Source organism: Patagioenas fasciata, chromosome 2 (genome assembly GCF_037038585.1).
Source record: "Patagioenas fasciata isolate bPatFas1 chromosome 2, bPatFas1.hap1, whole genome shotgun sequence".
Lineage (NCBI taxonomy): Eukaryota > Metazoa > Chordata > Aves > Columbiformes > Columbidae > Patagioenas > Patagioenas fasciata.
The window spans coordinates 169,395,432-169,415,488 of NC_092521.1; the positions used below are offsets into that span (position 1 = coordinate 169,395,432).

The 20,057-nt window shown below is 67.3% G+C and overlaps 2 protein-coding genes across 5 annotated transcripts in view; one reads left to right on the forward strand and one right to left on the reverse strand.

Annotated features, from left to right (window-relative positions):
* Nucleotides 1–6,582: 6,582 nt before the first annotated feature.
* On the forward strand, nucleotides 6,583–11,134 carry AOC1 (amine oxidase copper containing 1). Of its 2 annotated transcripts, none has more exons than XM_065832966.2 (5): nucleotides 6,583–6,726; nucleotides 7,784–9,349; nucleotides 9,586–9,874; nucleotides 10,488–10,620; nucleotides 10,726–11,134. In XM_065832966.2, the coding sequence occupies exons 1-5, from the start codon at nucleotides 6,636–6,638 to the stop codon at nucleotides 11,002–11,004; spliced, it is 2,358 nt and encodes a 785-aa protein (XP_065689038.1). In that variant the 5' UTR covers nucleotides 6,583–6,635; the 3' UTR covers nucleotides 11,005–11,134. The 2 variants fall into 2 exon arrangements, with proteins under 2 accessions (XP_065689038.1, XP_065689039.1); XM_065832967.2 differs by lacking the exon at nucleotides 6,583–6,726 and adding an exon at nucleotides 6,860–6,941.
* A 259-nt stretch (nucleotides 11,135–11,393) lies between these two features.
* KCNH2 (potassium voltage-gated channel subfamily H member 2) overlaps nucleotides 11,394–20,057 on the reverse strand; it is a 28,805-nt gene continuing 20,141 nt past the window's right edge. For all 3 annotated transcript variants that reach the window (XM_071805486.1, XM_065831356.2, XM_071805487.1), the window contains 10 exons: nucleotides 19,430–19,855; nucleotides 18,534–18,921; nucleotides 17,036–17,235; nucleotides 16,710–16,962; nucleotides 16,428–16,621; nucleotides 15,205–15,304; nucleotides 14,862–15,134; nucleotides 13,587–13,773; nucleotides 13,270–13,441; nucleotides 11,394–12,719 (listed from right to left, as the gene is read on the reverse strand). In XM_071805486.1, the coding sequence (XP_071661587.1) occupies nucleotides 12,543–12,719; nucleotides 13,270–13,441; nucleotides 13,587–13,773; nucleotides 14,862–15,134; nucleotides 15,205–15,304; nucleotides 16,428–16,621; nucleotides 16,710–16,962; nucleotides 17,036–17,235; nucleotides 18,534–18,921; nucleotides 19,430–19,855 (2,370 nt within the window). In that variant the 3' untranslated portion in view covers nucleotides 11,394–12,542. The remainder of the gene's footprint in view (nucleotides 12,720–13,269; nucleotides 13,442–13,586; nucleotides 13,774–14,861; nucleotides 15,135–15,204; nucleotides 15,305–16,427; nucleotides 16,622–16,709; nucleotides 16,963–17,035; nucleotides 17,236–18,533; nucleotides 18,922–19,429; nucleotides 19,856–20,057) is intronic.

Below are 20,057 nucleotides of genomic sequence, written 5' to 3' on the forward strand. Positions count from 1 at the left end.
CCGGTGTCCAACGCGGCTCTGGCAACGCTGTGAGCAAACCTCACCTTCCTGAGAACCGGTGTCCAACGCGGCTCTGGCAACGCTGTGAGCAGCTGCTTGTGCAGAGCATCTCGGTGTCTCCAGCCTCCTCCTCCGGACGGGGGGTGTGGAACTGCTGCTGCCGCCTCCAGAGAACCGGCTTGGCCCAAAGGCCGGGTCTGTCTTGGCTTCCACCACAGGAAGATCTCACCAGTTCTTGCCACCACCAGACCACGTACCCCTGATGAACACGCAGCTTTTAAGATTGGCACCTTAAAAACAGAATGCGAGATGTTTGTCTGGTTCTCCCTTAGCGCCATGATGGCGGCACCCCCGTGCTCTTCGCTAACAGCAACGGCGCAGCCTGGCGGGTCCCACACGGTGAACTGTCTCATCTTCTCCCCGGTGGGACACACTGTGACAGGGCACGGAGCAGCTCCCGCAGCGGGGCGCTCGGGTGTGTGGGAAGGACACCCGCGCTTGGGGACAGCGCAGGAGCATGAGGGGGGCTCAAGGCACCCCTCCCACCCCCCAGTGCCGGCCCGGGAGATGCTGAAGGCACAGCCTGTCCCATCACACCTCTGCTCGGGCTGTGGGGGCTCCGAGCAGTTCACCAGCTGCACTGGAAAATGCAAAATGGAAAATGCAAAATGCAACACGCAAAATGCAAAACGCAAAGTATGCTTTGTCACTGTACCCAGTGTCCCCAGCCTGTTTCTGACAGAGCAGCACAAAACCTGCTGGACCAGACCTGCCCCGCAGCAGCAGCTCCTCTGCCCCCAGCAGCTCCACGAAACCATGGGGTTTCCCCAGCCCCTCCATGGGGTCTGTGCAGCCCCCTCCATGGGGTCTGTGCAGCCTCTCCATGGGGTTTGTGCAGCCCCCTCTGTGGGGTTTCCCCAGCCCCTCCACAGGGTTTGTGCAGCCCCTCCATGGGGTTTGTGCAGCCCCCTCCATGGAGTTTCCCCAGCCCCTCCATGGGGTTTGTGCAGCCCCCTCCATGGAGTTTCCCCAGCCCCTCCATGGGGTTTGTGCAGCCCCCTCCATGGAGTTTCCCCAGCCCCCTCCATGGGGTTTCCCCAGCCCCCTCCATGGGGTTTCCCCAGCCCCCTCCATGGGGTTTCCCCAGCCCCTCCATGGGGTCTCCCCAGCCCCCTCCACAGGGTCTGTGCAGCCCCTCCATGGGGTTTCCCCAGTCTCTCCATGGGGTCTGTGCAGCCCCTCCATGGGGTTTCCCCAGTCTCTCCATGGGGTTTGTGCAGCCCCCTCCATGGGGTTTCCCCAGCCCCTCCACGGGGTCTGTGCAGCCCCTCCATGGGGTTTCCCCAGCCCCTCCACGGGGTCTGTACAGCCCCTCCATGGGGTTTCCCCAGCCCCTCCACGGGGTCTGTGCAGCCCCTCCATGGGGTTTCCCCAGCCCCTCCACGGGGTCTGTGCAGCCCCTCCATGGGGTTTCCCCAGCCCCTCCACGGGGTCTGTACAGCCCCTCCAGGGGGTTTCCCCAGTCCCTTCCATGGGGTTTCCCCAGCCCCTCCATGGGGTCTGTGCAGCCCCTCCATGGGGTTTCCCCAGCCCCTCCATGGGGTTTCCCCAGCCCCTCCACAGGGTCTGTACAGCCCCTCCATGGGGTTTCCCCAGCCCCTCCATGGGGTTTCCCCAGCCCCTCCATGGGGTCTGTGCAGCCCCCAGCCGCCCCCCAGCCCTGGCTCTCCTCCCCCTCTCCCGAGGCAGCAGCGGCTCTGTTAACCCCAGCAGCTCTGCCGGCGGGGGAAGCTCCGGCCCCGCTCTCCTCTCCTCTCCTGTACCACGGCCACTCGTCGCCTGCACCACGCTCGGCATGTGCCTGAGAACTTAATGGCCTGTGAAACACAAACACTGCTCAGAAGTTTGGTTTCAAAGGCTCCTTCTGTTCCAAACACCCTCGTGTGCTTTCCTTTTTCAGAAACAGGGGATTTCTTTTTTCTTTCAGCACTAGATCAGTTTTCCAAACCCCCAGCGAGGCCGAGTTGATGACGCAGCAGCTGCAGCTCACGGCAGATGCTCCCGCACATCGGGGTGACAGGAGCAACCGCTGCCTCTGCATCTCAGGTTTCAAAACGCTGCTAAACGCAGCTTTGGCTCTGCATTAGCAATAAAATGACAAACACGGTGCTTTTGACAGCCAAGAGGGTTTAGGGAGAGTTTCTGTTGCTGCAAAGATGCACTGGAGTCTGCTGCTGGGGCAGAGTCACGTACCCCGGGTCAGCCCGCTGCTCCACATCGCTCCTGGTGAAACTGCTTTGCTTCTAAAAGGTCCTTGTGCCTGTTGCGTGTCACCTGTGCCGGCACCCGGCCCGCCCGCCATGCCCCTTTTGTCCTCTGGGGCTCTGCTTTTTCAATAAAAACTCGTACTCCCCCCAAACCACCAGCTTTGCTGGGCTTGCACTGAGTTTTCTTGAGAGACACCCCTGATGTCCCTCACAACCACGGGTGCGGGGATCCTGGGAGTTCACACACACCTGGCACAGTCCCCTGAATAACGTGGTAACTGTGATAATGCAGAGGACTGTGCTCACCCTACGGGACTCTGAGGGTCACAATGTGGTTTGTGTTGGAGGGACCTCCCCAGCCCCCCAGTGCCCCCCCCTGCCATGACAGGGACATCTTCACCAGCTCAGGTTGCTCAGAGCCCGTCCAGCCTGGCCTGGGATGTCTCCAGGGATGGTTCATCCACCACCTCTCTGGGTACCTGGGCCAGGCTCTCACCACCCTCAGGGCAACAATTCCTTCCTCATGTCCGGCCTGAATCCCCCTCCTTTAGTTTAAACCATCACCCCTTGTCCTATGGCAACGGTCGCTGCTCAAAAGTCTGTCCCCATCTTTCTTCTGGGCCCCTTTTAAGCACAGAAAGGCCGCACTAAGGTCTCCCCCGAGCTTCTCTTCTCCAGCTGAACACCCCAGCTCTCTCAGCCTGTCCTCCCAGCAGAAATTTCCTCGTTGCCTGCGGCTGGTGCCCCCAGTGCCCTCACCGCTGTGCAGAGCCGCCCGCACACTCTCCCTGCCCGCAGCAGGTTCCGCCAGCCCCGCCAGCCGGGTCTCACCCGCACGGCAGCGCCACGCTGTCCGCCGCAGCGCTCCGGACTGGCAGTGCCGGTACGGGCCGGGCTCCAGCCCCAGGGGAGCGCCCAGGAACGGCAAGGACCAGCGGCGGGGCCGGCCGGAGAAGGCCCGGGGCCGGGAGAGCGGCGGCCGGGCCGGTAGTAACGCAGCGCCCGACGCCGCAGGGCGGAGCGTCCCGCCAGGCCGCGTTGCCGTTGCCATAGCGACAGCGGCCGCTCTACCCGACCATAGAGCGGCGGCCTCGCGACCCCTGCCGGGCCGCCAGGGCACTTCCGGGAGCCGGGGGGGTTACTATGGTGACGGAGGCTAGAGGGGGCGTGGCCCTGGGGGCGTGGGAGGGACAGAGTAAGGGAGGCGTTGCTATGGGAACGGTGCGGGAAAGAGGGATGGGAGGCGTTGCCATGGGGATGGGGGGGGGGGTAAAGGACCCGTTACCATGGGAACAGAGTGTAGCCTTGAGTCAGGGACCCGTTGCCATGGCGATGGAGGGGTAATGGACCCGTTACCATGGGAATAGAGTATAGCCTTGGGGATGGGGGGGGGATTAAGGACCTGTTGCCATGGGGACAGGGTGTTGCTGTGGGTACAGGAGGGGTAGGGGATGCTTTGCTGTGGGGACAGGAGGCACAGGCAGAGGCATTGCCAGAGGGTTGTGCCCCCCCCCAGACCGTGGGGACATCCCCTGCTCAGGGTGGCCACACTGGGAAACATCCCGGTGGGACAGTCACTGATGAGGGTAACCCCATGGGTGGGTAACCCCTCCATGCCTGTGTCCCCCCCGCCGTGCCAGGTGCTCCCAGCCCCAGGACATCCAGTGCTGGGACAGCTCCCCACCTGGGACAATGTCCCTATCCACCAGCACTCAGGGGCAGGCAAACCACCCCAGACCCGGGGGATTCCCATCGCCCCATGTCTGTGCTCGGGACTGGCCCCTCTCCATCGCCGCAGAGCAGCCCTGGGCTCGGGGAGGGCTGGCTGGATGGTGCTGCGCGGCGAGCGTGGTGAGCACAGGCCTGGCAGCCCCGGCAGCCCCGGCAGCGCCACCTGACCGGCCCTTCTCCGCGATGGACCATCCCGACGTGATGGATCATCCCAACATGAAGGGTTATCCTGACGTGATGGATTATCCTGATGTGACAGATTATCCTGACGTGACGGTTCTCCCTGCGGAGCCCCGGGTCATTAGGACAGTAATCCTGGCACAGCCAACAGTGGCATGAAGTCTCACGGCAGCTCCCACGCCAGACCGTGGGGTTCTCCGGTGCTCCTGACACCTCCTCTGCCGGCGTTTGGCCAGATCTCCCGCGGCTCTCCCAGCTCAGGGCTGGTCCCTCTGGCAGCAAACCCGCAGGGACCCCGGGAGAGATGTGGCCACCAGCAGCCCCATGGGGAGGCCCTGGGCTCGGGGGGCTGCCTGCCAGCCCAGGACAGTGCGGGGCGAGCTCAGGGAAGGAGATGGGATTTAATCACGTGTGGCATGGCCGAGGTTGATGCTCCCTGGATGGAGGGGGGAGAAGAAGGACGAGCTGCTGCCCCCAGCACCCCTCGGGGAGGGGGGTCCCCTCCAAGCTGGACCCGGGTTGATCTGCAGAGCCAGGTCCAACATGCTGACATGAGCCCATCGCCCCGATGAGGCACAGGCTGCAGCATCACCGTCCTCCTCCTGCAGATCTCACCTGCAGACGCTGCTCGGCCGTGGGCTTTGGTTCTGCAGCTCTGATTTACACACGGGATCTGCTCCTGCGAGCGCAGGGGTTCCTCAGTTTCGCCCTGTAATCGCGCCAGAAGGAAGGCGCTGGCTCACAAAGGCCCAACGGCCCAGAGTCCCCTCCCTGGGGACAGCAGGTGTGAGACATTGCTCAACGTGTCCCACGCTGGCTCTGTGCCCATGGGCGCAGTCGCTCGGCAAAGCACCGTGTCCCTGCGGGATCCGGCCCCATGGAGCACGCCTGGGTGTGCGCACGGTGGGGAATTTCCACCAGGAAGGTGGCGAGAAAGGGATGGGCAGTTGATGGCAGGGAAGGGATGGGCGGTTGATGGCGGGGAAGGGATGGGCAGTTGATGGCAGGGAAGGGATGGGCGGTTGGTGGCGGGGAAGGGATGGGCGGTTGGTGGCGGGGAAGGGATGGGCGGTTGATGGCAGGGAAGGGATGGGCGGTTGGTGGCGGGGAAGGGATGGGCGGTTGATGGCGGGGAAGGGATGGGCGGTTGATGGCGGGGAAGGGATGGGCGGTTGGTGGCAGGGAAGGGATGGGCGGTTGATGGCGGGGAAGGGATGGGCGGTTGGTGGCGGGGAAGGGATGGGCGGTTGATGGCAGGGAAGGGATGGGCGGTTGGTGGCGGGGAAGGGATGGGCGGTTGATGGCGGGGAAGGGATGGGCGGTTGGTGGCGGGGAAGGGATGGGCGGTTGATGGCGGGGAAGGGATGGGCGGTTGGTGGCGGGGAAGGGATGGGCGGTTGATGGCAGGGAAGGGATGGGCGGTTGGTGGCAGGGAAGGGATGGGCGGTTGGTGGCGGGGAAGGGATGGGCGGTTGATGGCGGGGAAGGGATGGGCGGTTGATGGCGGGGAAGGGATGGGCAGTTGATGGCAGGGAAGGGATGGGCGGTTGGTGGCGGGGAAGGGATGGGCGGTTGGTGGCGGGGAAGGGATGGGCGGTTGGTGGCGGGGAAGGGATGGGCAGTCGGTGGCAGGGAAGGGATGGGCGGTTGATGGCGGGGAATGGAAGGGCAGTCGGTGGCAGCCAGTGTCCCTGTCACTTCAGCCAGCTGTAAAACCACAAAACCGCCCCAGCCAGGGTGTCAGTGCCAAAATCGCCCCATGGGAGCAGATGCTGGGGGCTGTTTTTTCTCAGTCACGGCAGCTCCCAGCAAGCGCTGAGCAGACGCTGCCTGCAGTCAGCTGGATATTGGCTGGCAAAGCATGTTTCACATCCTGGGTTTTGTAGCCCTGGAGCAGGAAATGTCAAAACCACCCAAAAATGTAGTGTTTCAGGGCACACAGGGTGCAGGGGTCAGAAACGGCTGTGGCAGCGTCATTCCCTGCGGCTGCTGCGGCCCTGGGGGCTCCTCGGAGCAGCCCTGGGTCACCCCTGCATGGCCCGGGGGGGCCTGGGGAGCAGCGGGGACATGGTAGGGACACAGCGGGGACACCCCACCCAGGGCCTCTTCATGGCCCGGTCCCCGCTCCACCCTGAGCCCTGCCCGTGGGGAGGGGGCTGCCCGGCCCCGGGGGGTACCTGTCACTGCCCCCTGCCCTGCAATCCCCCGTGGCCGTGGTCCCGCGTGGGTTTCCCTGGCCGTTATCTCGCCTCGGCCCTGGAGTTTGATCGCGCCGAGGCCAGAACGACTCCAGCGGGGGGGGGGGAAACGACCGGGCGGACACGGGGCCGCTGGGTGTTCATTAACCCGCGGGGAGGCCGAGGTGCGGGAGGTGGAGCGGGGCAACCCCCCCATCACGCCCCTACTGGGGCTGCGGTCACGGTGCGTGGGTTGCGCCCACCCGGTGCCCGCCCGAGGATGCGGGGCGGGGGGGGTTGCTCCGGGGCCCCTCCCTGGCCCCCCACGCGTGGGCGGGAGCGCGGCGGCGAGCGGCGGCGGGAGCGCGCAGGTGCGGGGCGGCGGGGCGGGGGACGCAGCCCCGGGGGGCGTGGGAAAGGCGCGCGGGGTCCCGCGGCCGCCGGGCTGCGCGGGGCGGGGGGACGGGCCCGCCCGCAGCGGCCCTGACCCGGAGCGCGGGCGGGGCGGGGCGGGGGGGTCACCGCCCGGGCGCGGGGCCGGGCACAGCGCGGCAGCTGCTGCTCAGGCCGGTTCGAGCGCGGGCAGGTGAGCGGGGCAGGAGGGGCCGGGAGGGGCCGCAAGGGGGGGCCGGGCACGGGGGTCCCGGCTCGCCCGCCCGGTGGGGGCCCGGCGCTCGGCTCCAGGTCGGGTCCGGCAGCCGCCCTGGGGGGTGTGGAGCCCCCCCAGCCCCTCGCACCCTGCGCGGCGGCCGTGGTGGTTGGGTGCTCTGGGGTGCCAGGGCAGCCGTGGTGGGTGGGCACTCTGGGGTGCCAGGGCGGCCCCGGCTGTTGCGGGGTGCCACCATGTGCCCATCGCTCCCAGCGCCCCACGGCAGCCATGGAGTGGGGGTGCTGGGTGCTGCACCCGGAGCAGAGCCCGTCCCCCCCGCTGCAGTCAGCCTGGGCCGCCCCAGTCCTCTCATATCACAGCACATCCTTACTGGTGCCCCCCAGGCTCGACTGGCAGCAGGGACCCCTCAGTGGGGGGCTCTGCCCATGGCTGGAGCCCAGGCACCCAACAGAGGGTGCTCTGCGGGAGCCGGTGCTCAGCACCCAGCGGGGCTCACGCTCCCCCGGGATGGGAGAGCTGGCATGGCATGTGTGTGATGCGGTGCCACCCTCACCGGTATGGTGCTGCACAGCTCAGTGGGGCGGCCTTTGCGGTAGCAGCCGCTTGCAGACGCCATTGCCACCCCATAGTGCCCGTCCCACATCTTGCCGGGATGCCGGCACCGTCAGCAGCTGCCGGTGGGGCCGGGGGCTGAGCACCAATTCTGCGCCAGAGGCTGCTGCAGAGCAAGGGGATCGGCTGCTCCCCATGCCAAGGACAGTGGTGGCAGCTGCCGGCAGGGACAGGGCCCCCTGGCCCATTGGTCCCTCTGCCCCCAGGTCCCCCAAAGATGTGGCTGCTCCGGCTCAGCTGGGCGCTGGCCACGCTGGGCATCACAGCTGGCTCCAGCCCCGGCCCCAGCCCCACCGCACCCGCTCCGGACAAGGCCTCCATCTTTGCCGACCTGTCCCCGGCGGAGCTGCGCGCCGTGCGGACCTTCCTGCTGAGCCGGCCCGAGCTGGGGCTGTCCCCGAGCCGCGGGGAGCCCCTGGCCAAGAACACCCTGTTCCTGGTGGAGCTGCTGCCCCCCAAGAAGCGGCTGGCCCTGCGCTACCTGGACCAGGGCGGCCCCCGGCCCCGGCGCCAAGCTCGGGCCGTCGTCTTCTTCGGGGGGCAGGCGGCGCCCAACGTCACTGAATACATCGTGGGGCCCCTGCCCCAGCCCAGCTCCTACCGGCCCCTGCGCTTCAAGGGGGGTCGCAACATCCCCTTCGCCTCCCGGCCCATCACCCAGACGGAGTACGAGCTGCTGCACCGCACACTGCTGGTGGCCCTGGAGCCGCTGCAGCCGCTGCTGCGCGACGCCACCGGCTCCGGGTACCACAACGGCTCCCGGGGCTCCCTGACCTTCTCGGACATCGCGCCGCGGGGGCTGGCGCCCGGCGAGCGCCGCAGCTGGCTGGTGCTGCAGCGCTTCGTGGAGGGCTTCTTCCTGCACCCCGTGGGGCTGGAGGTGCTGGTGGACCACCAGGACCCCGACCCGCGGCGCTGGGCGGTGCAGCAGCTCTGGTACAACGGGCAGTACTTCTCCAGCCCGCGGGAGCTGGCCGAGCGCTACGAGCGGGGGACGCTGGCGCTGGCCCGCCTGCCCGAGCCGCCCGCCCAGCAGCTCTTCTCCAGCTACGAGCCCCGCGGGCGCTTCGCCACCGGCACCCCCACCGACGTGCATGGGGCCAAGGTGTGCGAGCCGCAGGGCCGGCGGTACCGGCTGCGCGGCAACCAGCTGGAGTACGGGGGCTGGAGCCTGGCCTTCCGCCTGCGCTCCTCCGCCGGGCTGCAGCTCTTCGACCTGCGCTTCAACGGGGAGCGCCTGGCCTACGAGGTGAGCGTGCAGGAGGCCATCGCCTTCTACGGGGGCCACACGCCGGCCGCCATGCAGACCAAGTACATGGATGCCGGCTGGGGCATGGGCTCCGTCACCTACGAGCTGGCCCGCGGCGTCGACTGCCCCGAGGTGGCCACCTACCTGGACGCCCACCACCTCTACGACGCCGACGGGCCCATGCGCTTCTCCAGTGCCATCTGCATCTTCGAGCTGCCCACGGGCGTCCCGCTGCGCCGCCACTTCGACAGTGACTACCAGGGGGGGTTCCACTTCTACGCGGGGCTGGAGGGGCAGGCGCTGGTCCTGCGCACCACCTCCACCGTCTACAACTACGACTACATCTGGGATTTCCTCTTCTACCCCAATGGTGTGATGGAGGCCAAGGTCCACGCCACCGGCTTCATCCACGCCACCTTCTACACGCCGCAGGGCCTGCGCTACGGCAGCCGCGTCCACAGCCACGTCCTGGGCAACCTGCACACCCACCTGGTGCACTACAAGGTGGACCTGGACATCGCAGGTGCCACCCCTCGCCGCACCCCTGGCCCCGGGGAGGGTGCTGGGGGGTGGGACCGGACCCCACACACAGTTCCAGGGGCTTGGGAGACTCATCCCTGGGGGAGCGTTGCTGTCTGACCCTCTGAAGATGCTCCTCCCCAGGGCTGTGTCTCCGTGGGGTCCCAGCCCCGTGCCCGCCACGGGCGGGATGCCGCTGCACCCTGGACCCGCCGCAGCTCACGGCCTCTCTGCTTGCAGGCACCAGCAACAGCTTCGAGACGATGGACGTGCGCTTTGAGAACATCTCCAACCCCTGGAGCCCGGGCGCCCGCGTGGTGCAGCCCTGGCTGCACCGGCAGCCGCGCCGCAGCGAGCGCCAGGCCGCCTTCCCCTTCGGCACGGCGCTGCCGCGCTACCTGCTCTTCTACAACCCGCACCGGCGCAACCGCTGGGGCCACCCGCGCAGCTACCGCATCCAGCACAGCTCGCACGCCGGGCGGGTGCTGCCGCGCGGCTGGCAGGAGGAGAAGGGCGTCTCCTGGAGCAGGTGGGCTGAGGGGTCCCCACAGCACAGGGATGTGGCTCCTGCCAGCCCCGGTGGCCTCTGGCACCGCCGGCCCTGCTGTCCGTGCTCCGAGCCCTGAGCATCACTCTCTTGCTGCGGTCACAGCGCTGGGACCTTCCCGCGGTGGCACCTCGTGCCCTCCACTCCCTGTTCCCACCCCGGCAGCCCCTCTGCGGGAACAGCCCATCACAGTCATGGCTGCTGCCATCGCTGGCTGCCGGGGTCCCCTTGAGAGACCCCCTGTTCCTGCCCTGCCACGCCGGAGCAGGTGGTGGCACCTGCCCAAGGGGCAGCAGGGTCCCAGCTGTCACCACCCCAGCTGAGGGGGATCCACTGTCCTGGCACAGAGGGGATGTGGCCGGTGGCCTCGGCGCTGCAGGTGCCACACTGAGCCCCCTAGAGTTGGGAGCTCTGGGACCCTCATCAGGTCCCCCCGGCCCCGTGTGCCCCCCTGCACAGGCGAGCAGCGGGTGGCACAGCCTGGGGAAGCCCCCGCGGGGGTGGGACATGGGTCCTGTCCCCACCCCAGCACCTGCACACGGGGGTCTGCGCCCTGCCCCCGGCGATGGGCCCGATCCTGCCGCTGCCCCCTCAGGTACCACCTGGCCGTGACGCGGCACCACGAGAACGAGCGCAGCAGCAGCAGCATCTACGGCCAGAACAACCCCTGGGAGCCCCTTGTCAGCTTCGAGGGCTTCATCCACGACAACGAGACCATCGAGGACCAGGTGACAGCGCGGGGACAAGGGGCAGCGGCGGTGGCAGCGTGGGCACCATGGCTGGGGTCCGCTGTGCCCTGTGCCCCACCAACGGCCGCTGTCCCCTCTGTGCAGGACCTGGTGGCCTGGGTGACCGTCGGGTTCCTGCACGTCCCGCACGCCGAGGACATCCCCAACACGGCCACCCCCGGCAACGCCGTCGGCTTCTTCCTGCGCCCCTTCAACTTCTTCGACGAGGACCCCTCGGTGGCCTCGCGCAGCCCCGTCATCGTGCGCCCGCTGGACCCCCCCACCTTCTCCCGGGTGCAGATCCAGCGCTGGACCCCCGCCAGCCCCGGCCCCTGTGTCGCGCCGGGGCCCTTCACCTACAATGGCACCTACTGGCAGGAGTGACCGTCCCGGCACTGCCGGCACCCGGGGCACCCTGTGCCGCGCAGAACGGGGGCGGCCGCGGGGACACCGAGGTGGGGGCCGTGCCGTGCCCCGTCACAGGCTCAGTAAAGGCGATGCCACCTCCTCCGGCCCCGTGTCTGCCCGGGTCGTGCGGCAGCCCTGGCACCACCGCGGGCACCGGCACGGGGAGCGCCCTGCGCCGTCCGGCGGCTGTTGCAATATTTAATTACACCACCGGTCAAGGCTGCTGCCCCCCGGAGCCCATCCTTGGCCTTCGCACCCCGCTTGGGGTCGGTTCCCCCCCGGGTCCTGTCCCCCTCCCCACGGCACCGCCCGCGCTGCCACAGTTTGGCCGCGGCCCCGTCCCGCAGCGCAGCCGCACACAGAGCCGGGGTGTCAGTCCGGTTTATTGGGGGGGCACCTACCGCGGAAGGCGACATGCAGGGCTGTGCGACGGCAGGTCCGGCACACGCGGCGCCCGGTCCGGCACACGCGGCGCCCGGCTACAGGACGGCACGAACACGGCACACGCTACCAGGAGCCAGCGGGGGGTGGGCAGCAGCCCCCAGCCCTGCCCGCGCCCCCTCCCCACCGGGGCGTCCCCCTCCCTGTGCGTGGGGTGGCTGGGACGGCGCTGGGGGCGGCGCCCCCTGCCCTGTGCCACCAGCTGTGCGGGGGGAGCGGCCGGGGGGTCCCAGCTGGGGGAGACTGGGGGAACTGGGGAGCTCAGGCAGCTGGCGGGGGGGGCAGGCAGCGGGCATGGGGAGGGGTCACCCCCTGACACACGGCGCTGCCCCAGGGACACACACACGTCCTGGGCTGGCAGGGCCACCACGGCCAGGACAAGGATGGGGACACGGCTGGGGGGGCCGCACATCCGCCCCGTGCTGCGGCTCAGCACACGTGGGCACGCGCGGGCACACGCATGCACACGCGTGCGCACGCAGGCACACACGTGCAGATGTGTGCCACGGCGGCGGGAAGCGCGGCGGGATGAACGTACACACACACGCACACACGGACACACGGGCACAGTCTGTCTGCCTGTCCCCAGAGAGCAGGATGGGTGTCCCCACACAGCAGGAGCTCACCCCGAGAGACACACAGCGTCCCGGGGTGCTGGACACGAGTACACACACACACACACACACGTGCACACACACACATGTGCACACACAGGGCGGCAGCAGCCCCACGGCACACGAAACACGGCTGACACACGCACCCCCACGCGTGTGCACCCTCAGCCCCCGCCGCCCCGGCCCGGGGTCCGGCAGGGGAGGGGCTGCGGGGCCGCGCCCCGGCGCTGCGGGAGGAGGATGAGGAGGAGGAGCAGCACACGTCCGCAGTCCCGCCAGCCCCGGGCGCGGCGGCGCGGGCGGCCTGGCCCCCGGTTAGGCCAGCTAACGTGGGGGTGCCGGGGGTCCCGCCGCCCCCCGCGGGCTCCGGCGGCGGGAGGGTCTGTCCGTGGGGGCGGCGGCCGGATTGTCCTGGGACGGGGGTCCCGCGGCTCGGGGGGCCCGGCCCGGCCCGGCCCATTAACTGCCGGGGTCGGAGCAGTGTCTGTGCAGGGGCTGTGTCCCCGGGGGAGGGGACAGCTGTCCGGGCAGCGACCGCCGCCGCGCCACCGCCACCGGCTCCAGCAGCAGCACCACGTCCGGCGGGGGGGCGGCGCGGGGCTCCGGCGGCTCCAGCGGCACCGGGAAGCTGGGGACCTGCGGGAGGGGACAGCGGCTCACCGCGGGGACAACGCGACGGGTCACCCGTCCCGCTGCGGCCTGGGGCTGGGGACAGGGCGATGGGGCATGGGGGGCTGCCCAAACCTGGGGGCTCGGAGTGGCCCCAACCCACAGTGGGGCTGGGGGCCAGGGTGATGGGATATGGGGGGGGCGGCTCCAAACCTGGGGGGCTCAGGAGTGACCCCAACCCGCGGTGGGGCCAGAGAATGGTCAGTGGGGCACAGGAGGGGGCTGCCCCAAACCTGGGGCTCTCAGAGGTAACCCCCAACCCACAGTGGGCTGCTGTAAATTTGAGGGGATCAGGAGTGACCCCAACACAGAGTGGGGCTGGGGGAAGGGGCTGCCCCAAGTTTGGGGGCTCAGGGGTAACCTCAGTCTGCAATGGCATTGGAGGTTGGGGTGACAGGCTGCCCCAAACCTGGGGGGCTCAGGAGTGACCCCATCCCATAGTGGGGTGCAAGATGGGGATATGGGCCGCCCCAAACTTAGGGGGTGAGTGAGGGTCTGGGGGTGCAACCGTGCTCACCTGAGAGAGCGGCTGGATGGGGGTGATGGGGAGGACGGGCTGCAGCGGACACGGGGGGCCGGGGGGCTGGTGGGGGGACGACACGGTGCTGTAGGCGGGGGGCACCAGCGCGGCCTGACGCTGCAGCAGCTGCATGATGGAGCTGATGTCCGCGGCCATGCGGGTCTCCAGCCTAGGGATGAACGTGTTGGGGTGCGCACAAGATGCTGCACATTGTGGGGCAGCACCGCCCCATGGGAGCCCCCCAATCGCCCCCAAAGGGGCGATTGGGGGGCTCCCATGGGGCGGTGCTGCCCCTATATCCCCCCACCACGTACCTGTTGAGCTGCTTCTGGAGCAGATCGAGCCGCGTTTCCACCTCGGAGCGCTGCCGGCGGCTCATGGTGGGCAGCGGGATGCTGAGGGCGGCGTGAGCCGGGATGGTGCAGCGCGGTAGCTCCTGGTATTGCCGCCCCCGGCTCTCCCCCCAGAAGCTGAAGATGTTGGAGACCCCCGAAAAGGCTCCTGGAAGGGGTGGGGGGGTGGGGTGTCAGTGTCGCCAAAGGGAACAGAGTGGGATGCAAAGGGGACCCCCCCGGAGACAGAGTGGGATGCAAAGGAGACCCTGGAACACAGTGTGGGGATGTAAAGGGGACACCCGAACGCAGCATTGGGATGCAAAGGGGACCCCCCAAACACAGTATGGGGATACAAAGGAGACTCCCAGACACAGGGTGGGGATGCAAAGGGGACCCCCCAAACGCAGTGTGGAGATGCAAACGGGACCCCCCCAGACAGTGTGGGGATGCAAAGGGGACCCTGGAACACAGTATGGGGATACAAAGGAGACTCCCAGACACAGTTTGGGGATGCAAAGGGGACCCCCCAAACATAGCGTGGGGATGCAAAGGGGACGCCCCCCAGACACAGTGTGGGGATGCAAAGGGGACCCCCCAAACATAGCGTGGGGATGCAAAGGGGACCCCCCCCAGACACAGTGTGGGGATGCAAAGGGGACCCCCCAAACATAGCATGGGGATGCAAAGGGGACCCCCCCCAGACACAGTGTGGGGATGCAAAGGGACCCCCCCCCAGACACAGTGTGGGCATGCAAAGGGGACCCCCCCAGACACAGTGTGGGGATGTAAAGGGGACCACTCAGACACAGAGTGGGGATGTAAAGGGGATCCCCCCAAACACAGTGTGGGGATTAAAAAGGGGCCCCCCGGATGCAGTGTGGGGACGGGAAGGGAACCTCCGGACACAGCGTGGGGATGTGAAGGGGACCCCCCCAAACACAGCATGGGGATGTAAAGGGGACCCTGGAACACAGTGTGTGGATGTAAAGGAGACCCCCCCAAACACATCATGTGGATGCAAAGGGGATCCCCCCTCCCAAACACAGTGTGGGGATGGAAAGGGGACCCCGGAACACAGTGTGGGGATGCAAAGGGGACCCCCCAGACACAGCGTGGGGATGGAAAGGCACAGGCATTGGGGGGCAGGTGGAACGACTGCAGTGGGGTTTGGGAGCCACCTGGGGGTTTGCAGAACCTTGAGCTGAAAGAGGGGACCCCCCGTGCCCAGCCCAGCCCCCTGGTCCCCGTCCCCACCTGAGAGGGGGTTGCACATGTCGCTGCCCTTGCGCTCCTCAGCCTCGGGGGCTGCGGGCGCGTCGGAGCCGGCGCGGGCGCTGCGGAACGGGGACAGCACGGCGGCGCCTGGCGCAGGGGGCTCGTCCTCGTCGCTGGAGGGGGAGCTGGAGGGGGAGCTGGAGTGACAGGGCTCCCACTCGGCCGGCCCGCGCGGGGCGCCGGGCGCCTGGCAGCTCCGGCCCGGCCGCAGCACCTTCTGCCCGCTCCGCAGCTCCCCGGCGTTGGCGGCGTCTGCGGGGGACACCGGGGTCACCGCGGCTCCTCGGGGCCCGGTCACCCCACCCTGACCCCCCGGTCTCACCTTTCTCCGTGCGCCGGCGGAACGAGAGCTTGCGCTTGCGCAGGCGGTTGAACCCGCTGTCCAGCTCATCGCTGCCCGGCGAGCCGGGGATCATGTTGGTCTGCGGGGAAGGGGTGAGATTGGAGACCCCCTGCCCTGTGCTGGCAGGGACTGTGGCAACAGGGAGCTGATGGGGATGATTCTGGGAGGTGATGCTGGGGTGATGCTGGGGGGGTGATGCTGGGGGGGTGATGCTGGGGTTTGATGCTAGGGGTGATGCTGGGGGGTGATGCTGGGGGTGATGCTGGGGTGAGGCTGGGGATGATGCTGGGGGGTGATGCTGGGGGGTGATGCTGGGGGTGATGCTGGGGGTGATGCTGGGGTGAGGCTGGGGATGACGCTGGGGGGTGATGCTGGCGTGATGCTGGGGTGATGCTGGGGGGTGATGCTGGTGTGAGGCTGGGGCTGATGCTGGGGGGTGATGCTGGCGTGAGGCTGGGGGTGATGCTGGGGGGGTGATGCTGGGGGTGATGCTGGGGTGAGGCTGGGGGGTGATGCTGGGGGTGATGCTGGGGGGGTGATGCTGGGGGGTGATGATGGGGGTGATTCTGGGGTGATGTTGGGGGGTGATGCTGGGGGTGATGCTGGGGGGTGATGATGGGGGTGATTCTGTGGTGATGCAGTGGGTGATGCTGGGGGGTGATGCTGGGGTGATGCTGGGGGTGATGCTGGGGCTGATGCTGGGGCACTTTCAGTCCAGTGCCCCTCACCAGCCAGGTGATGCTGGGGGCATCCCGGGGTGACTGTGCCCCATCCCTGAGCATCCCCCACACCAGGTCCCCCACCTGCTCAGGACCCCCCATGCTCACCAGGATGGTGCCTCCCTGCAGTCATCAACCGTAGAATCATTTGGGTTGGAAAAGCCCCTCAAGCTCATGGAGTCCAACCATAACCCACCCTGGCACTGCCCCATGTCCTGAGAACCTCCTGTCCGTCTGTCCAGCCCTCCAGGGCTGGTGACTCCAGCACTGCCCTGGGCAGCCTGTTCCAATGCCCCACAGCCCTTTGGGGAAGAAATTGTTCCCACATCCAACCTCAACCTCCCCTGGCGCAACTTGAGGCCGTTTCTTTGTGTCCCTGTCTCCCCTCAGCTCCTGTTCTCCAGCTGGACCCCCCAGGTCCCTCAGCCACTCCCATCACACTTGTGCTCCAGCTCCCCCCAGCCCGTGCCCCCCAGCCCTCACATCGCGCAGGTTGAAGGTGATCTCCAGGCTGGACCAGAAGTGGTCAGAGAACTCGGGGTACATGTCCAGCACCTCCAGCAGGTCCTCGCGGTGGATCTTGTGCAAGTCGCAGTAGGTCAGCGCCCGCACGTCAGCGTTGGACTTGCCCGGCCGCGCATACAGGTTCAGCGGCTCCCCAAAGATGTCGTTCTTCCCTGGGGGGGAGGCACCGGAGCGGGGGTCAGCCCACGGGGTTGGTGGAGGGAACACCCCCGCCCCAGCACGGCGTCCCGGGGGGCTCACCCAGGATGGCCACCACCACGTCCCCACGCAGGATCTCAATGGAGCCGCGGGAGATGAAGTAGAGGGCGGTGAGGACGTCCCCGGCGTGCACCAGCGTGTCCCCGGGCGGGGCGTGCGTGGTCTTGAACTTCATGGCCAGGGCACGCAGGCAGCCCTTGGTGGCCCCCTTGAAGGGCTTGCAGTTCTGCAGCAGGCTGCGGTTGAGGTGCAGGCAGATGTCCGCCTGCAGGCACTCGGGGAAGCCCTTCAGCACCTGCGGACACACGGGGTCAGGGGCCGGCGGGGGCGGCGGGGCCGGCGGTGCCGGGGGCGGTGTGGGTGCTCACCGCGTTCATGTCGATGCCGTTGGTGTAGGACCAGGCGTGCTGGAAGTACTCCTCGAGGCGCTGGCGCAGCGGGTTGGGGATCTGGTGGAAGCGGATGAACTCGCGGACGCGCAGCATCTGCGTGTGGTAGCGCGCGGTGCCCGAGTACAGGCGCTGGATGATGGCCGACACGTTCCCGAAGATGCTGGCGTACATCAGGGCTGCGGCGGGGCCGGCGGCGTCAGGGGGGGCCCAGCACCGCCCCCGGACCCCCCAGGGGTGCCCAGCACCACGGGGACACCGCCACTGGCAGGACGGTGTGGGGGTCCCGCTGGGTTCCCCCAACACACCCACGCTCACCACCACCCCAAATGCGCCTGCACCCCCCGCGGGCCCAGCGAGAGCGGAGCTGTGCACACGCGTGTGGCGGCTCCCTCGCGCACTCACGTGTGCACAGGACAGTGGTGTGCTCACACCTGCACGCGTGTGCGTGTTCTGTCACAGGTGCACGTGTGCACGCTCACACACACGTGCACTCACGTATACGTGTACACTCACACGTACTCACACACACATGCACACACAGATGCACGCTCACATACATGTTCACATGTACACATGCACACACACAAGCATGCTCACACGCATGTATGCACACTCACACACATGCACGCTCACACACACATGCACACACACGCATGCTCACATGCACATATGCATGCTCCCAAACACACACGCATGCTCACACACATACATGTGCACTCACATGTGCACATGCACAGTGCCAAACACACATGCACACTCACACATACATGCCCACACATACACGTACACCAACACTCATGCCCACACACAGTCATACATGTGCACTCACAGATGCCCACACACACACGTGTGCTCACATACACAACCACACACACATGCATGCTCACATATAGATGTGCAGGCTCACACATACATGCATGCTTACACACACATGTGCATGCCCACACATTGACATTCCTGCTCACACATGCATGCTCACACACACATGCACGCTCACAAATAGACGCACATGCTCACACAAGCATGCTTACACACGCATGCTCACATGTGCACGCTTACACGCACATGCATGCTCACACATCTGCACGCTCACACACCTCCACCCACACCCATGCACACTCATGTGCAATGACATGCACACAGCTGCCCACTCACTCATGTGTGTTCACATACACGACCACACACACATGCATGCTCACATATAGATGTGCAGGCTCACACACACATGCTTACACACACACATGCGTGCTTACACACACACATGCACACTCATATGTGCATGCTCACACACGTACACCCACACCATGCAATGACAGGCACATGGCTGCTCACTCTCACTCGTGTGCTCACATGCACACACATGCACGCCCACACACGTGCACACTAGCACACACACGCGCGTGCACACACACGCTCTCATGCACACGCGCCCACACGCGCTCCCTGCCGCTCGCCCCCCGGCGCGGGCACTCACAGCCGATGAGCATGACGCAGATGGAGAAGATCTTCTCGGAGTTGGTGTTGGGGGAGACGTTGCCGAAGCCGACGCTGGTGAGGCTGCTGAAGGTGAAGTAGAGCGCGGTGACGTACTTGTCCTTGATGGTGGGGCCGTAGAGGGGGTTGCTGGCGTTGAGGGGCTTGCCGATCTGGTCGCCCAGCGAGTGCAGCCAGCCGATGCGCTGCCCCTCCACGTTGCCGATGGCGTACCAGATGCAGGCCAGCCAGTGCGCGATGAGCGCGAAGGTGCACATGAGCAGGAACAGCACGGCCGCCCCGTACTCCGAGTAGCGGTCCAGCTTGCGGGCCACCCGCACCAGGCGCAGCAGCCGCGCCGTCTTCAGCAGCCCGATCAGCGTGGTGGTCTGCGGGGGCCGCGGCGGGGTCAGCGGGGGCTGCTGCAGCGGAGACCCCCGCCCAGCCCCCAGCAGGGAACGCTGTCCCTGCGCCAGCCCCGGGACCCCTGTCCTCCCTGCAGCCCCGGCCCCTCGCCCCACTTCAGGCTCAGGTGCCCCCCTGGGCTACGTCCTCCCCGGTGTGAGGGGTCCCACAGAGGCACGGCAGCAGTTAACGCCCCCAACCCATCGGTGCTGGGGCGCAGGGGTCCCCCAGGGCCAGACCCAGATTCACGTGCACCTGTGCTCAGCACCACGTGCTGCCTGTGCCTGCCCGACACCCACACCCACTGCTCCGGCACCCATTGTGGCACCACGGGCACCCAGACCTAGCGTGGGTGCACATGTGGGACCCCCAGGCATCACCCGTGGGGGGACCCAGCACCAAAACTGCACCCATCCCAGCCAGGACACTGTGCAACTGGTGCCAGCGCAGCAGCACAGCACCACCACAGCACGGCAACACGGCAGCAGGTACCTCCTCAGAGCCGGAGCCAAAGATGAGCAGGTCGAAGGGGATGGCGGCCACCATGTCGATGAGGAACCAGCCCTTGAAGTAGTGGATGGCGATCTTGGCGGGGTGGCTGACCACCTCCTCGTTGGAGTTGACGTAGGTGGTGCGGAAGTTGATGAGGATGTCGATGATGAACATGATGTCCACGATGAGGTCGACCACGTTGAGCGGGCTGCAGGAGTAGCCGCAGTTGTGGCGCTGGGCCTCCTCCTGGTCGTTGAGCAGGAAGGCGGCCGAGTAGGGGGTGAAGATGGCCGTGTAGATGACCAGCAGCAGGATCAGCCAGTCCCACACTGCCTTGAACGGGCTGTAGTGCAGGATGGTCCATTTGTGGATGCGCGGCGCCTGCAGCTTGTACTCCGGGAGCACGTCGGCGCCCAGCGACAGCACCTGTGGGGACGGGCGGGGGCTCAGCTCCTGCCCCCCTGCCGCACCGAGCCCCCCAGCCCCCAGCGGGCGCTGCCCCAAACAACTGCAGGCAATGTAGCCCAGGGCTGGGGCTGCTCCGGCGGGTTCCGGCCGCCATGGATGCTCTGGGGTGCAGCGGAACCCTGGAGCCGGTGACGAGGGGTGCGGAGGGGATGGCTGGTGG